The sequence below is a fragment of the Neolamprologus brichardi genome, chromosome 15 (assembly GCF_056152115.1).
Source record: "Neolamprologus brichardi isolate AB-2024 chromosome 15, ASM5615211v1, whole genome shotgun sequence".
Lineage (NCBI taxonomy): Eukaryota > Metazoa > Chordata > Actinopteri > Cichliformes > Cichlidae > Neolamprologus > Neolamprologus brichardi.
In genome coordinates, this window is record NC_142118.1 from 15,152,252 (window position 1) to 15,170,662 (window position 18,411).

Sequence of the window (18,411 nt, forward strand, 5' to 3'; positions counted from 1 at the left end):
ATTAATGGAAAGTGTATTTTTATGTCTTACAACACTCATTTTGGGAGGAAAAACATGAAAACCAGCCCTAATGATTTAATTATATTTGCACTATTAGTAGTGGGAGGAATGCTTGCATGTATGGCATTCCCATGTGTTTAACCTCATTTAGCTCAGAATAATTTTTATTCTTACATGTTGTGGCTACTTTTTCTGGTTAACTTTAAAATAATGAATTTAGGGCATTTTTACTGCTGTCGCATGTCAAAACTGGTTAGATTTGACCCGAACAGTATCTAAGGGTTAACTTTGCTATTGCTTGCCCTTTTTAATAATGTGTTACTGTCATAATTGATTATGTCTTAATCTGCATGTGCATGTGGTTCTAAATGGCTCACTCTTGTCTGAGAAATACTGAAAACAGCAGTGACCACAGTGATCTAGAGTTGATAGTTTTACACAGACGGTGCTGTGGTCTTACTGCAGAATCTGGCTTTGTATGGTTGATGTAAGTACTGTGGAACACAGGGTGAGTGTGGAGGGCTCTAATCGCATGTATGGCAAATTTCTAGGCCAGTGGATTGGTAAACAAAGTAAATTCTGCTGCTAGTTTATTTCCAACACCACCTGATTTATTTATTTATTTATTTTTAACAGCGTCGACTTTCCTGAGCTGTTTGTTCATTTAGAGTCTGCAGATAATCCAGCTGACTGCTTCTTTTAGATCCTTTGGGTTGCTTGCTTGCTTGTTTTGACCCAGTTAAAAAGATAGTAGACTGTTGGAACATATTGTACCCTAGTAGGATCAAGACAGATTCTTCTGACTGAGGTCACAGGAAAGTCACAAACTATTCACAGACACATATAACTTTGGTCTTTCATGGCATTTGTTGACAAAAGGAAAAATACAAGATAACACCTTTCGCTTCAACTGCAGTGTGTTTGAGGTTGAGGCGAGCGACAGCAACTTGCTGTCTTGGTAAAGCTTATATTGGCTTGGGCTGTGTTACAGCCTCCTGTGATACAACTCTGTATTCAGACAGTGCTTTGCTAGATTAGAAGTGAAAGTGATTTCTAAATCCTAGCTGTAATGGGATGACTAATTCAATCGGTGTGATCCAGTCACTTTATTTGGTCTTGATTTCATACTTCCTCTAACCTCAGTCAACTCTTTCTTAAACTCTCCTAGTATAATTGGAGTGCTGGAGGTCCGACTGTCATGTTTGGGTTGTCCTAATACATAGGTGTCAAACTCTGGCCCGCGGGCCAAATTTGGCCCGCAGCCTAATTACATTTGGCCCGCGAAGCCATACCAAATTACTATTAGAGCTGGCCTACTGGTATTATACAGCTAATATATATATTGTTTAGTATTAAGCTTTGCTTGTTCCATATTCAGTTTTCCAGCAAAACTTATTTGAGTCCATAAGAAAAGATTCATTCTTATATCTGGAGGAAGATTTGTTTTTCCCAATAAATATTAATGTTAGCCCGCGACTTTGTTCCAGTTTTGAATTTTGGCCCACTGTGTATTTGAGTTTGACACCCCTGCCATAAGTCATTGTTGATTTTGTCTTCACTCTCCATCCCCTGCCAAGCTGCACCTGTGATTCTGCGGCTGCTCGCTGATGAGCTGATAGATAAGATCTTTTCTTATCCTCTGCATCCTTACCCTATCACCTCTGCCTCCCACAGGGCGCCAGCCTGCCCTGTTGAAACACTATTTTTTTCCAGTGTTTCAACTGAAAAAATAGAATGCAATTGAACAAAAATAGAATGCCTTTGATCCAAAGTAGAATGCCTTTGATCCCTTGTGATGTCATCATTTTGCTGAGAGAAAAAACCCTTAAGTAGGAGCTTTGCTCTGTTAAACGTTGCTGCTCAACGTGACAGTAAGCAAACCCTTTTGGAGAGTTTTGAGAGAATTTTGCGTTACTTAGCAATTCACTGACCAAGCCGACACATTTCACCATGTCAGCTAACCCATCCTTCTGCTCAAATGAGCTTGGAATAGTTAAAGGGAGCATTTTGGGAAACCACTACAAGGTAGAGGCTTTCCTTGGAGAAGGGGGCTTTGGTATTGTAGCCAAATGTCGTGATACCATGACCAACCAAGCTGTGGCTATTAAAGTCAACAAGGGCGACCCTGATATTCTGCAACAGGCAAAACTGGAAATTTTCATCCTGGAGCAGCTGAGAAGGTTGGATCCAGATGCCGCCAACATTGTTAAATGGAACGGCTTTTTCCACGACGGAGAGCGGGTTTGCTTAAAGTTCGAACTCCTTGATCAATGCCTGTGGGACTATATAGGGGACCGGAAAAACCAGGGTCTCCCCATAAACGAAGTCAGGCCAATTTTAGGTCAGCTCACAAATGCTCTGTCCCACCTGGGTTCTTTGGGAATAGTGCACGCTGACCTCAAACCCGGAAACATCATGGTTGTAAACCGCCATGAGTCTCCCATCAAAGTCAAACTTATAGACTTTGGCCTCGCATGTCCTGCGTCTGCAGTGATGCCTGGTGACCGTGTGGGGACGGTTGGTTATAGTGCACCTGAAGTTATGCTTGGCCTTCCTTACAATGAAGCAAGTGACATGTGGTCTCTGGGGCTGGTAGCTGTGGAGCTTGGTACAGGGGTGCCACTCTACCCTGGAAATGAAGACTATGATGTTTTGAAATTCATCATAGAGACTCAGGGTCAGCCACCAGATCATGTTCTAGACTCTGGCGTGTACACTGAAGACTATTTCATTGAAGGCAATGACAACCAACAGCGCTGGACATTTAAGACTGACCAACAATTTCAGTACGAGACAAGATATGAGTCCCTGGAGACAAGATACATAAAACTGACACGTCTCGATGACCTCGAACAAGTAATGATGTTTAGAAGAGGACCTGAAAATGGCCAACGTTTGTTTGTAAGCTTAATTAAACAGATGTTGGCCTTGGATGCAAACCAGCGCATAACACCGTCGGAGGTTCTCCGGCATCCCTTTTTCAACCCTAAGAGTTCCCCTTGCATTGACATGAGTGCTGAAAGACCACAAAACCCTGTGGTCTTTCAGCACCCTTCAAACTTGGAATGCAAGAGATCAGAGAAAATCAGCTGCAGTTTTCAAAACTCGGTTGAATTTTCTCAGCAAGTATTCGTACACACGTCAGCCAGCCCATCCTTCAGCTCAGATGAGCTTGAAATAGTTGAAGGGAGCATTTTGGGAAACCACTACAAGGTAGAGGCTTTCCTCGGAGAAGGGGGCTTTGGTATTGTAGCCAAATGCCGTGATACCAAAACCAACCAAGCTGTGGCTATTAAGGTGAACAAGAACCGCACTGATATTCTGCAACAGGCAAAAAAGGAAATTTTCATCCTGGAGCAGCTGCGAAGGTTGGATCCAGATGCCGCCAACATTGTTCAATGGAACGGCTTTTTCCTTGACAGAGAGCGGGTTTGCCTGAAATTTGAACTCCTTGATCAATGCCTGTGGGACTACATACGGGACCCGAATAACCGGCGTCTCCCCATAAGCGAAGTCAGGCCAATTTTAGGTCAACTCACAAATGCTCTGTCCCACCTGGGTTCTTTGGGAATAGTGCACGCTGACCTCAAACCTGGAAACATCATGGTTGTAAATCGCTATGAGTCTCCAGTCAAAGTCAGACTTATAGACTTTGGCCTCGCATGTCCTGCGTCTGCAGTGATGCCTGGTGACCGTGTGGGGACGGTTGGTTATAGTGCACCTGAAGTTATGCTTGGTCTTCCTTATAACGAAGCATGTGACATGTGGTCTCTGGGGCTGGTGGCTGTTGAGCTTGTTACAGGGGTGCCACTCTACCCTGGAAAAAAATATTATGATGTTTTGAAATTCATCATAGAGACTCAGGGTCAGCCACCAGATCATGTTCTAGACTCTGGCGTGTACACTGAAGACTATTTCATTGAAGGCAACGACAACCAACAGCGCTGGACATTTAAGACTGACCAACAATTTCAGTACGAGACAAGATATGAGTCCCTGGAGACAAGATACATAAAACTGACGCGTCTGGATGACCTCGAACAAATAATGATGTTTAGACGAGGACCAGAAGATGGCCAACGCTTATTTGTCAGCCTAATTAAAGAGATGTTGGCCTTGGATGCACACCAGCGGATAACACCCTCTCAGGTTCTCTGGCATCCCTTTTTCAACCCTGGCCTCTCCAACAGGTTCCCAAGTATCAACACTGAAAAACCATACAGAGTCAATCTCCAGCATGGCATCTTCCACCCTGGACAAAAGTGATAAAAACACAAACTGGGATTGGAAAAGGATATTAACAGCAAATTACACTGGAAATATTAATTAAGCTGCTCCAATAATTATCACTTTGGCTTTTTTTTTTTTATTTTAAATTTTCACTCCCCCTACCCCAGCCAGTCGCAACAGATGACTGTCCCTTCCTGAGCCTGGTTCTGTCGAAGGTTTCTTCCTTTTTAAAGGGAGTTTTTCCTTCCCACTGTCGCTAAATGCTTGCTCATAGGGAATCTTCTGATTGCTGGGGTGGCCAAAACTCTATGGGAAGTAGCAATTCTTGTGAAAATAAAAAAATTAAAAAATTAAAAAAAAATAAGCCTACCAATATTCAAAGCAGAGCAGCGGACACCTTACCATCACATCAGTCCTTTAATCTGACCTAAAACACCATGTTTACAGAAATAAATTCCATACAAATTGGAAATAAATTGTTGTTTTTGATTGTTGATAAATATATAGTGCTACCCTTCAGCCTCCTAGTAGACATACCTGTGTTATAAATGTGAAACTCCTCCGATTTTCGAAAAGTTGACCTCTGACCTTGAAGTCAAGGTCACTGAGATTTAAGCTTCACAGAGATTTTCAGTAGATGCAACCATGGTATTGATTTGAAAAATCTACACAATTACAAACTTGGATGTCCACAGCGCCTCGCCATATACCAAAGATTAAGAGGTGGTTTTTTCTAGGTTTTTATAAAGATTACAAAACACAAATAACAAAAATGTCAACGCTATTTTGATGTTGTCTAATGTAGTGCAAAAAAACAAATGAGGTATATACTACATAGTATACAAAATTTTAGTGGTCCACAATGGGGTCAATGAACAGAATGAAGGAAGTAAGTCTTTTATATGACAATGGTGTGAAAAAGCATTTTCCTATTTATTTGTATGTTTGTCACACTTAAACATTTCAGATCATCAAACTTTTTTTTTTCTTTTTTATGTATAAAGAAAAATCCTTTAACTGTCCAGTTTTCTTGATGTTATGATGCTTCTACCACTGGTTTGTCATTAATAAATCAGACTTTGGCTGCTGCAGCAGAAAAAGACAAAGAGAAAATGTAATCACACAAATCAGAGGTGCAGATTTACACTTTACCTGAAACAGAGCAAAAGTGCTTTTTAAATAGGTTAATGAATATTAAGTAATATAGGCTAGATGTCTGGACATTACTAGTTTCATTTGGGCCTTCTGGGCCATTAGTCCTTTGGCTTATTGCCAGTTACCAGCCAAATAGCTTGTGTATTTTATTATCTTAGTGTGTTAAAGATTCTAGTCCTTATTCTGGTCAAACTGTGCTTCATTATTTGTTTACAGCACAGCTACAGTTCCAGGTGACTTCAAGTCAAAAGGATACTACATGTCAATGGCCAGCAGCTTGTATTCAGTTTGAATATTGCAGTAAATGTACCTGGATCTGTTTCTATTGGGTTTTGAATTTGGTCTCACTGTTACATCCAACTTTTAGAGTGGGATAAAGACAAAAAGAAACAAGAGAGAATGGATTTGTAGTTAGAAATCCAAAGTTGCTTCTGTTTTGCCCACACACATTGATGATGAATTCACATCACTAAGCAGGTTATCAAATGTGGACAGAATGTTAGCAGAATCTTATAATTCTCATAAGATTCTGTTTTTGTGTCATGTTTATGTGTGACATGCTGATATGAATCATAGTCCATCCATCCATCCATCTTCATCCGCTTTATCTGAGGCCAGGTCGCGGGGGCAGCAGCCTAAGCAAAGAGGCCCAGACCTCCCTCTCCCCAGCCACCTCCTCCAGCTTATCCGGGGGAACACCAAGGCGTTCCCAGGCCAGCCGAGAGATATAATCTCTCCAGCGTGTCCTGGGTCTGCCCCGGGGCCTCCTCCCGGTGGGACATGCCTGGAACACCTCACCCAGGAGGCGCCCAGGGGGCATCCTTGTCAGATGCCCGAACCACCTCAGCTGGCTCCTTTCGATGTGGAGCAGCAGCGGCTCTACTCTGAGCCCCTCCCGGATGGCCGAACTTCTCACCCTATCTCTAAGGGAGAGGCCAGCCACCCTTCGGAGGAAGCTCATTTCCGCCGTTTGTATCCGCGATCTCGTTCTTTCGGTCACTACCCACAGCTCGTGGCCATAGGTGAGGGTAGGGACGTAGATCGACCGGTAAATTGAGAGCTTCGCTTTTACACTCAGCTCCCTCTTTACCACGACGGACCGGTGCAGCGTCTGCATTACTGCAGCTGCAGCCCCAATCCGTCTGTCGATGTCCGGCTCCCTTCTCCCGTCACTCGCGAACAAGACCCCGAGATACTTGAACTCCTCCACTTGGGGCAGGAACAACAACAACAAAGTGACTTTTATTTGCTTCATGGATTCGGTTAGGGTTAGGGTTTGTCGAAGATGACGAAAACCTTTTGTGGTCGTTTTATTTAATTCATCTTTAGGAAGTTATTTTATTAGCAGGCTTTTATTTTGTTTTTGTTTGTTGTGATCGAATTAGATTTTTTGGGGTTTTGAATCATAGTATCTTTTGGAATTCCAAAAATGGCTGCCAGGACAACCACACTGATGTGACACACTACAAATCAACTCTTTGATGCTCTGTGCTGAGTCTGCACAATAACCTGCACTTAAACATTCATTTAATATCACGTACACATATACACATACTGTCCCTCAAGAAGACACTGAGAAAAAAGAAAAAGAATAACATTGAGACTGTAACTTTGCCACAATACATTCAGCTCCCTTTCAGTTAACGTTTTTTTTCTCTCGCTGCGATTGCTTTCCAAACATGGGGCATCATGTAAAAGAGGAAGCTTGGAGATGTTTTGTGTAGAAGTATAATATAAAAATGTTGTCACTTTTCAGCCATATGAATTAATGTCTATTTCTTGAGTTGTGGTAAGCAATGTGCCCCATCTTATATTAATATATAAATAAAAATGTTTTCTGGCTTCTTTTAGAATACCTGCAAGTTCTTGAAACTTGTTGACACTCGGCTACAGACATACATATTTGTTATTCACATCCTGCTTTGTGTGTGCGTGTGTGCGTGTTTTGCATGCGCATGTGTGCGAACAACATCAGAATACAAACCACAGCATATTTACACGGCAAAAGTTTGATATGGTAGACTTTGATGGTCTTTGTTGTCAGCATAGTGTCAGCCTGCTGTTTGCGGTTCTCGTGCTTTTTCAGCAGTTCTCTTTATTTATCATTGTTGTCTTTTTGACACACGGTGCATGCAGTACGTCTGACAAAAGCAACGGGGTTTTTTGTAAAAGGATCATGCAGCATTGTGGATATTCACAACGCAGTCTTCGCTTTGGTCTACATACAAGTAATAAAGTTGCACTTGGAAAAGAGAGGCTTTTATCCTCTTTGCGAGGGACAGCCTTTTCTGATGTTACTTTATTGTCCAAAGCCAAGGGATGGATGAAAGCAATCGAAAATCATGTTTCCTTATTAGTGCCCGTGCTTTTTAATTTATCCAGTAAATAGCCATGTGTGTCATACAAGTTTATCTTTTGTGTGTGAAATTGAATTTACACAAAAGAAGTGATGATGAGAGGCGGTTTGGTGAGAAATAGATTTTTTTTCTTCTTTTTATTAAATCAGTGTTATTAAATTCCAACGGTGTAGATCTTCATTGAATCTGGACTGTAGGTTGGACTGGACAATATTAGTGGACTGTGATTGTGAGTCTTCTAGAGGGTGCAGAGCAGGGCCATGGCCCAGTCCTTGATGAATTTAATTGGTGTGACAAGTCTGGCTTCAAAATAAATGTGGCAAAAAACAAGTAAATGTTTATTGGCTTCTTTCCCCTCTCTCTGCACAAGTGCAGTGAGCTAAATGTTTTGCTTCTTGTTGACGAAGAGTTGAATATGTGAATAATCTAATGAACAGTTAAAGGAAGTTTTAATGTAGACATGACAGTGATGAAAATGTTTTATTATTCCTTTGCTGGTTCTTGGAGTCTGTTGTTTTTCTTTACCATGCTTGAGTCAATATCGTTCCAGTAGCAGTAGTCAGAAAACCTAGCTTTGCCTCGAGTAAGGTGTAGTATTCAGTTGTTCCATTTAGAGTAGAGGATCATTGTTTCTTTGTGTGTGACATATGTAGTGGTCACAAATACACAACAGTGGGAGTACAGATTACAAGTTTTACAATTCCAACAATCCCACTCTTGCATTGCAAAGCTGGGATTGTTGCGACTTGTCCAACATTCGAGTGGCAAATCTGACTCATGTGGGAGCACTTCAGCTGAAAATTCCATCTGGCATCTCAAATTTTTGGCTGTCCACTTCAAGTGCAACACAGCATTAATCTGTTTGTCATATAATTGCCATGATATGCTGTAAGATCAGTGGTACCTGCCTTGGTGATCATCAGTATGAAATGGGGATGTGTCCCGCGGTGATTCTTACATTAACATTCAATTCTCGAAATTTTCAAATGCAACTGTATAAGCTTTTTTATTTATTTATTTATTGGTACTGTAGTTGTTGTGGGCAGCATATGCACCCAGATGGCAATTCTTTAGGAACTGAAGGGAGCATACAAAAGGGTCTAGTCTGCCGTTACATGCTAAAAACGGAGATGATGCAGAAGGAGGTCCACAAGCACAGGAAAAAATACAAATGGAAGATGGCAGCTAGTGCACCTGCTGCACTATGCTTTGGTCCATTTACCTCAGAAAGCTTCACCCCAGAGTGGTGGTGGCAGATAAATGTATTTAGCAAAATATTAATATGTGGTGTCCTTGTATTGATATAATACTGTCACACAAAGTATAGTGATACAATACTGTATATATTTTTTGTTTCGTTTTTTACCCGCTCCTGTTGTTCACCTTACAAAATAGTGCCTAAACTGTTTTTGTGTTTCGGTGTTATAAGGATAAGATTGAACTGAAACGGGGAAAAGTCAAATATTGGAGCTGGGAATGACATCACTCCCGATTTAAACACGTTCCAGTAGCAAAATTGGAAAAGCTAGATTTGTTTCACTGATTTGAGGTGATATAACTATTGAATTCCGACTCGGAAACCTGGAAATTCTGACTTCCATGCAACACACTTGTAGCTTTGCTCTGACTCGTTAGTACGAAAGGCAAAGTAAATTATGGAACTGCTTTGCTGTTGACACATTCATTTGCAACAATTAAATATGCAATTTTGCATTATGTTAGATGATAATTGTAAGTAATGAACTAGGTGTCAAAAACACATGTATTTCTACTGGTATTGGTACTAACTACTAAATTTCTGATACTGTGACATCACTAGTATGAAATCCCTTCACTCTTTTTTTCACTTTTTTGCTAGGCCCCCCTTTGTCTGACAAGAAAAATGTTTGCGCCCCCCACCCGCACGCACGCACGCACAAACACATCCTTTAACCACACACACCCATATTTTGCTCCATTGCGGTTTATTTCACACCTCAAACATTTAGTAAACAATTAAGTAAATACAAGTAATCTGCAATAAATTACAGGTAGTAAGAAAATAAACTACTAACTCTTTTACGCTACGTCCACACCCACACGGGTATTTTTGAAAACGCAGCTGTTTCTATGCGTTTGGACCTTTTGTCCACACGTAAACGCCGTTTCGAATCACCGAAAACGGAGATTTTTTAAAACTCCTTTTTTGCGTTTACATGTGGACGAGGAATACAGAGTTCGTCACGCAACGTCAAAGGTATATGCCTTTTTTCACGTCACACTCTGCGCCACGTTATTGTTTACATGAGATGAATTGCAGAATGGCAGATATTCAGATTAACAGTGACAGTATTTTGTCTCTATCTTCAGGTTTTACACACTTACATACACACACACAGTTACTGTCCCTCTGTTTACAAAGGCAGAGGCGTCACGGTGTAATTATTTTACGTGTAGTTGTTTTTTTCCTGTGTAATAATATTCAAAATTGCTATCAATACATTTTTTTCAAAAAATGCCTCTCTGTGGAAATTGGTTTAAAACATAAAAAACTGTGGGATACTGTTTGTCCGGGATTTGAACCGGGGGAACAAATTGTGGCAGGATGAGCCTGATATTATTTGTATCCGCATACAAACAGGTACTTGTCCGTCTGTAGTGTGGTTATATTAAATATAAGAGAAAGAGAGAACTTTAAGAAATGAATACAGCCACTACAGTGACCATCAAAACGATGAAAAAAATATTGCCGTAAATGGTTTATTTTGCAACACCACGAAACAAACGATAGCGTAAGATGAAACGATAAGCGTTTTTATATTGTCATCCGATATTGTTATATCGAACAGCCCTAGTTTGGAAACATATTCAGCTATGCTTCATCTCATGCTTTGCTTGTGTGTGGGAGCCTCATCAAAAACCGGTCCATAAGGCTAGCAGTGTCCATGAGTTGCTTTTGTTTTTTCCCTTTTCCCTCCTGCAATGGCTCTGGGGCAGGCCCCACACTTTGGGAAGGTCTGCCCTACATATTGAATTCAAGATGTTTCTGCCAGGGGCGAAGGTTTGCCCTTCTCAAAACTAACACAAATAGATTTGTGGTCATTTGTTCGATGTGCTGCTGGGGTCTAATTCTAAAATTTCTCAAAGGATTAAAAAAAAAGTATACATAGGCAACAGCAGGACTTGCAGTCTAACATGATGGAAGATTGCCGGGTTGGTGGGTTTTCATTAAGATGGCAGTGGTAAATTGTCATTCTCTTGATGCATTACATGAAATGTGCAGAGCATTTCTTATTAAATGTCCCACTTTCTTTCCAGTGGCATTTTTAAGGCCTGAAATGGACTTTTAATAGGAAATTTGTCTCTCCAAGGTGGCCGTGAAAGATTTTTCTCTTTGCATATTGCCAGGGGTCCTCACTTTAGTTTTACATATTCTTAATCCCTTTGTTACCCTGGTGAGGATAAAAAAGTTTCCAATTCTAATGAAAGCAATTTTTACTTTTAAATGAGTAATTTCTTTTTTTTTTAAATATCACATGCAAGTATAATTTTTTTACAGGAAAAGGTTATGTGAGGAAGAATGTTAATTTTCAGCAGCCTGTAATGGTCTAACAGAGTTGCTGTCAGGATCAAATCGGTGATTCTGGCAGTCTCTTCTTATGACTACAGGGCAACGCATCAACACCTGTGACAGTTAAACTACCTCACTCAGTACCACGATAACATGCGTGACGGTGACAAAGTACTGACGCTTCCCCACTCACCTAAAAATATTATATAGCTTTTCTCGATGCAACCAGTCAGACAGTAAGGGGGGAAAAAAACAAGACAAAAACAAACTTGTCACTTGCCTGCAATCTGCCAAGGAGGTGGCTTCTAATGGGCTTTGGAAAGACAGCAAAATTAGTGGATTTGCCAAGAGGGGAGACATAAACTGAGTTGGGGTTTTTTCACCTCTTCTTATACAGCCTTCTGTCAGGGCTAGATTGGTTTGTGCCCCAAAGATGAAGAGGAGAAGGGCAAAGAGAAGGGAGAGAGCCAATTATGTTCTTAGGCATTTAAACAAACAATGTTGCTCAATTTGGACTCAAAGAAACTGGACTTGAGAAAGTCTTGGACTTTTTTAATTGTCTCTTTAAAGTCCTGTTTCATCCCTGATTACCACTCCAGTGATTTATTTAAAGAGAGGACACCAATCCAGTGCTTTTCTTTTACATCACAGATGAAATAATGTCAGTGAAAGAGACTTCAGTGTCATCTTTCCCATTTTTTTGGGCTCTTTGGTTTTATCCGTAAGACTGCCAGTGTTTTATATAACAAAATAAAATAACACAAAGATTAAAACATTTATTCATTAATCCAGTATGCTTAATAAATAATTACAAACACATATGTGTGTGTTTGTGTTTTATAGTTTCTGTTGGTTATTTAGTTAATTTCTTATTTCTTACTATAACACACAAAATCTTTAAGTGTGTGTATCTGTGAGCCTCCTGTGGGGCCCACACAGTCAAGAGTTTAGCTGCCAAATGGGATTCAAATGTGAAAATTATTATCTATATCAGAGTATTTAAATCAGATTGATATCCACAAAACTTCAGTAATGTATTAGGTATTAAAGTGCCATCAGATTTCCAGGCAACCACCTCACAAATGGCTAAAATTGGGCGTGGGGTCTTTGTTTGTTGTGGTTTTTTGCCTTTTGTGGACAGCACAGCAAGTGGTGTTGTATCGTTTTAATTTCACAGAAACATCTCATTTATATTAACAGAAGCTGACTTTTACATGATATATAATAAGGTCATTGTGTGTTCTACAACTACCTGTCAATTAGCTGATTTTACTCTTTTGTTTCTACACTCTTCATTTCATAACCAGCAGCAAAAACAGGCCAAACAACACTGTAGCAAGGGCGTGTACTAGCCTAGTGTCTGTGATGCCACTCAGCAGACCTTTTGTATAATAGACCGCACCAAAATTCTTTCTTGTAAGTTATTGAAATTTTGTTTCAACAGGGAACTTGTGGGTTACATTACAGGAATTTATTCTTACTGGTGTTCAGTAAGCTTTAAATTAGGGCTGCTCCTCACATTTAATTCACTAGTCTCCTAGTCAATTAAATGCATCCCCAAAAAATGTTTAACCAGTCAAAAAAAACTGTCAAAATTGAGCACAGTTAACATTGTCTATACAATTATAGTGTGTGTAGTTTTTGAACCCATAGTACTGGGTTCCTTAATCCTTGCCCAGGTAGTGGGCAACAATAAAGGATTAGTTGCCTTTGGCTGCATATGTAAGCCTCTTTATAAGAGCTTAAATTTGTAAGTATTTAAATAGTATTTTGAGTCACAAGAGTACTGCATCAAGCAAACAAATACAATATGTACATCCATTTGTTTTGCCCACTTTTTCTTTTTTTGCGCTTCCGTCTAAAATGAGAAATCACCCCGCCCTCCCTATGGGGGGAAAAAGAAAGCACCATCCCTTGAGCTGCCCCTTGACGCATCACTAATGATGTGCAAAGCTGTTGGATCTGATCTAAACCCTCCTCTGGAAATCAGCTGCTGTCAGTCATGCCTTGTAGACTTGCAGAGCCGATACAATGACCGTCTGTGCCTCATTAGGGCCAAAGAGTGTGGGGGATGTGGCTCGGGAATGCACATGCGAAGCACCCAGAGAGCCGAGGAGGAGGCGGGCAGAAGCATCCACTTGTCTGAATAAATGAGCATATTATATTTCACAATTTCCTGTTGTCCATAAGAACAGAATAAAGTATCTGCTGCCAACATAATTTAATAGAAGGAAGGAGGGGAGGAATGGTATTGTGGTATGAAGGTGTGACTGTGATGAGGAGGAGGACCACTGGGAGTTACACAGAACTAATGGTCTCTACTTTCCTCTGAACGTACTTGACAGCCGTGGCTAGTTGGCTAATTAGACAGCGGGGGAACCTCTTCTGCTCTGTGCAGACTTGTTGTGTCCCCACTGGTTGACAGATCTTCTCTGTTGTGACACTCAGCGTTTCTGTTTGATCTTTTTAGCCATTGTTCCTTTTCTGAGATAAAAGATGTTAGCCCTGCACACAAGTATATCTTTCTATCTGCAGGAGTTATCATTTTGCCTAAACTAGGCAACGCAGGCATTTCCTGTTCCCTTTCTTACCCTGCTCCATCCTCAGCTCCACTGAGGATGGAGTCCGTCCCCTCCCACCCAAAAAATGTAAGTGCTGGCCCACTCACCATTTTTTTTTCCTTCTCCACCAACATTTCTTTTCTTTTCTTTTTTTTTTCCATCCCCCTGCAGTTTCCACAGGACGTGTCTCCACCTGTTTTATATCTCAGGATTAGTGTGTTTTTACGCTTTCTCCTGTCAGGTGTGTGTGTGTGTGTGTGTGTGTGTGTGTGTGTGTGTGTGTGTGTGGTCATACTCTACACATAACACCATCTTATGACGGCCACTTTTCTTGACCAGAGTATTCCAGACGTTGTACAGGGTGGGCCATTTATATGGATACACCGTAATAACATGGGAATGGTTGGTGATATTAAAGTTCTGTTTGTGGCACATTAGTATATGTGAGGGGGCAAACTCCTCAAGATGGGTGGTGACCATGGTGGCCAATTAGAAGTCGGCCATCTTGGATACAACTTTTGTTTTTTCAATAGGAAGAGGGCCATGTGACACATCAAACTTATTGGTAATGTCACAAGAAAAACAATGGTCACATATACTAATGTGCCACAAACAGGACTTTAATATCACCAACCATTCCCATTTTATTATGGTGTATCCATATAAATGGCCCACCCTGTATTATAACTTATATTGTCATGTAAAAGTGTCCTGTCTGTGCATTATAAACCATTTGATTTATTTCAATAAAATCCTGGTTCACCACAATATTTGAAAAGGATGGATAATAATTTAATGTATTTAATGAGACGCAGGTGTCTGCGCAATAGGGAACCCACGCTTTGTTGAAAGATTATCTTGTCATGTAAAAAGTGGTCTTCTGGAAATATGAGTGGGCTCATATTGTGACAAATAATCATAATGCCCCCTCAGGGACAATGGTAGTCGACATTCTGCTCTACGCCCTTAGAAAACTTTGCGCAGTCACGTGAACCAGAACTTCAGCTGCAGGTAGTTCTGGTTAGTGTGTCTGGGCAGATTGTCAGTTATGCAGGTCATGGTAGTCTTAAGCACTTTAGTTGAAGGCAACTGCACTTCTTTTTAGGGTCTTGAAAGTGGATATGGACGCCTCTTATATGAGAGATAAAATGACTTCAAGAACCTACCAAAAAAAAAATCCACTTGCCTTCAACTCAGGTGCTTAGACTGTCTAAGTACTTTGAGTGCTTAGAGTGGCACTACTATTTACATCAGACCTCTAGAGCATGAGGACTACTGCTTCACGGACGATCTGATATCCTCGTGTTGGTGTTGTTCCCTCGTCATCATAAATAATGTTGTTCCAGGTTCAACATTGCGAGTGACCAATCACCTTCTGCTGACGTCATCCGCGACCTCGAAAAAAACAAACGCCTTGAAAAAAAATCTACTTCACTTGCGAGAAGAGAAACCGCCTCTGTAAGGACAATATGTATAATGCTTACCGTTTATTAAAGGAAAGTATCCTGAAATGCAAAGAATTCAAGTTCCTGGATCGGCGGACAGAAGCAGTTTCTCTTCTCGCAAGTGAAGTAGATCTTTTTAAGGCGGTATTTTTCAAAGGCACAAAAGGGGGACGTCACAACAATGTGATTGGTCACTTGCAATGTTGAACCTGGAACAACATTTATTATGATGATGTGGGAACAACACCGACACGAGGATATCAGATCATCCACTGCTTCACCATACTGTGGCCCAATATTAAGAATTAATTTGATTGAATCCAGTTTTACTTATCTGGCACCAAATCACAGCAACAGTCACCTCAAGGCACTTTAAATTGTAAGCTAAAGACCCTACAGTAATACAGAGAAAACCCCAACAATCAGACAACACCCCCTGCGAGCAAGTATTTTGTGACAGTGGGAAGGACGAACCCCCTTTTAACAGGAATAAAACTCCAATAGAACCAGGTTTAGGGAGGGGCAGTCATCTTGCATTATAATACATCTATTACAGATGTGCCCCAGCTGCTGGACTTGAAGCAGATTTTAAATAAATATGACCAGAATGACTATTTGGCGAGCAGCTCCCCAGATGTCTGTGTGTGTATCCATGTCTGCAATGAAGATTAAGGCATTAGGGATGAGAGGGGCTAAGGCTAGCTAGGGAATTATTAACTAGTACATTGGCTGATGACCAAAATAAAACAAGACCATACATAAAGACGCTCATATATCATCATATTTCACCAGATATACTTTGGTGCGGTCCGTGTTGGAGGTCCTGGGCCAGACATCTCCTTTGAGAGTCAGCAAGGGTAAAATGGCACTGGCACATTACTTGTGTAACGCACATCACTGTTGCTGGTGTAAACTTCTACACACCCTCACTCTTGGCATCTTGACAAGTTTCCCTTTTTGAACCAGCTGGTATTGGTGGCATATTTATTAGGTCTAATCCTGTTGTTTATAATCGTGGAGAGTCACAGCAGGTATGAGAAATTTTTGTCTTTGTCCTTTGGGAAGTCATTAATCTCAAATTCATCTCTGTCATCCAAATTGGCTTTCCGACAATGCGTACATCCCTTCAGTGTGTGTACTAGCTGTAAGTTGGTACCACATGAAAGTCTTCTACCAATTTTCTTCTGGTTTGAAATACAAGATAATTTGCTGCAGTTTTTACTCACATTGATTAGGATACTTAACCTTTCCAAATACAGCAGGGCTTTAGTTGCTCATTACGACATATTAGTTCTGCTTTATTCAGCACTTGGTATTTTGTTTTAAAGAGCAGCCAGCAGACTGCAGAGTGTAATTGAGTTCATAAGAGGTGTGTAATGAAGCCACTGGATTCTCTCTCAATGGAATTAACAAAGACAAGCCTACTTGACTCTTAACTAATCAACCATTAAACAGAATAATGTCACACATATGGATGGATGTTAAGTTAAACAACAAAAATAAGTTGAGAGTGACATTAATGGGACTTGTCAACTATGGTTGAGTTTCTGGGTTTTGTCATTCTGTACATATTGTTCTTTAAGTAAAAAAAGACAACAAACAGAGCTTAATAAAGATGTATTTGACATGGAAAATCTAATCAAAGCAGTTGGGTAAAAACAATGCTGAATGCTCACACCTGCTGTTATACTTGGAGACTGTTCTGGAGGAAACACAAAGGCAACAATGGTGTCTGTGTTTTTGGGTGTGGCCCATCTTTTTTTAGCTCATTTTTGGGGAACCAACAGAAGGGAAGATCAAGGATTTAAGTCTGTTTAATGTCCCTGTTTCGAAACTGCTTTTAATTATTTGCCAGCTCATTGTGTTTATTGATAAAGCAGCAAACACAACTGTGCCTCTCTGGGTATTCTCCAGGTATTATTTGGTACTGAAATGTATGTATCTATATAATATTGTAATATGTATAATATCTTTAAAACTAGCACCCCGAAACACATCATTTGTTAGCATTTTGTATTCAAATAATTGAAAAATATCAAAGGTAATGGAGTTTGACAGTAAAAAAGTGTATGTATTAGCTGAAAACTTGGCATATTCTGACAGTGGGTGTAGTGTGTCCTGGTAAAGGTGTTAAGTCGAGTCAGGGATTGGCCTCCTCAGAGCCCAGACCTCAACATTGTTAAAATTGTTTTGACAGAGAACAAACAGCCATCATCCAAAGAAGAGTGTTAAATGCATGAAGAACTATTCCTGAACACTGCTTAAAAAAGTATATAAGAAAGCTTATCTAAGATAGTCATACCAAACATTGACTTTCAAGCTTGCTAGAATTGTTCAAAAAAAAGTTTTTGCCTTATTTGCTGCACATTTTGATAGATCCTTGCACCTGTTTCTCATTTTCCTAGTAAAATGAAAAGAAATGAGGAACGGCTCAAGGCTCAGTATTTTCGAATATTGTTCGACCTCAGTTTTATGTATCTTAATGAAAAGATGATAAAGCAACCTGGCCTGATGCACAAAATTCATCTAGCACAGTTCAATTTAGCCCCAATAAGTAGAAAACATTTCATTAAATGAAATACATTAGGTCAGTTTTTCTAAATTAGACAGCACCAGCAGAAGGATGGATCCTTAAATTATAACTGGGTTTCAAATAATTTGGATGATTTATTTTCCAGATGGGGTGTCTACAAAATAATAGATTAACATGCATGTGGTGGGAACCCATATCCAGTTAATTTGTAAGCCCCACGCCTCTAAAGAAAATGCCTGAGAGAAGAACATCTCAGTTCACCTGTAGTGTTTACTTTGGTTATTCAAAGATACCCCCCACCCCATCCTTGTAGTGGTGCAGATGGAGAAATAAGGGTGATAAAAATCTAAAAGGGGTCTTATCCTTCATGCGCTGGCAGTGCGGCACACCTTATGAGTCAAACTAATACCAGCCACATGCTCATATCGTGACCCATGTTTGAAAGCGGGCCTGTTTTAACAGCTTTTAACAGTCCAACAGTCGCTGCTCTCAAGTTTTGAATCTCCCAGATTGGCCTACTCAAGGGTGGAAAAGTAATTTTCCAGCAGTGGATTGTCTTTTCACTTTCTGTTTTGCTTTT

General features: G+C 40.3%; 2 protein-coding genes across 2 annotated transcripts in view; both read left to right on the forward strand.

Annotated features, from left to right (window-relative positions):
• Nucleotides 1-18,411, forward strand: part of rngtt (RNA guanylyltransferase and 5'-phosphatase) — a 117,101-nt gene that overhangs the window by 20,189 nt on the left and 78,501 nt on the right. The window lies entirely within an intron of this gene.
• On the forward strand, nt 1,877-4,895 carry LOC148098428 (uncharacterized). The gene has a single exon (XM_087852119.1). The coding sequence runs from the start codon at nt 1,951-1,953 to the stop codon at nt 4,264-4,266; it is 2,316 nt and encodes a 771-aa protein (XP_087708245.1). The 5' UTR covers nt 1,877-1,950; the 3' UTR covers nt 4,267-4,895.

Bases quoted from the DNA above. Each gene is read 5' to 3' on its own strand.
- LOC148098428 (XM_087852119.1), top strand. From the start codon at position 1,951: ATGTCAGCTAACCCATCCTTCTGCTCAAATGAGCTTGGAATAGTTAAA.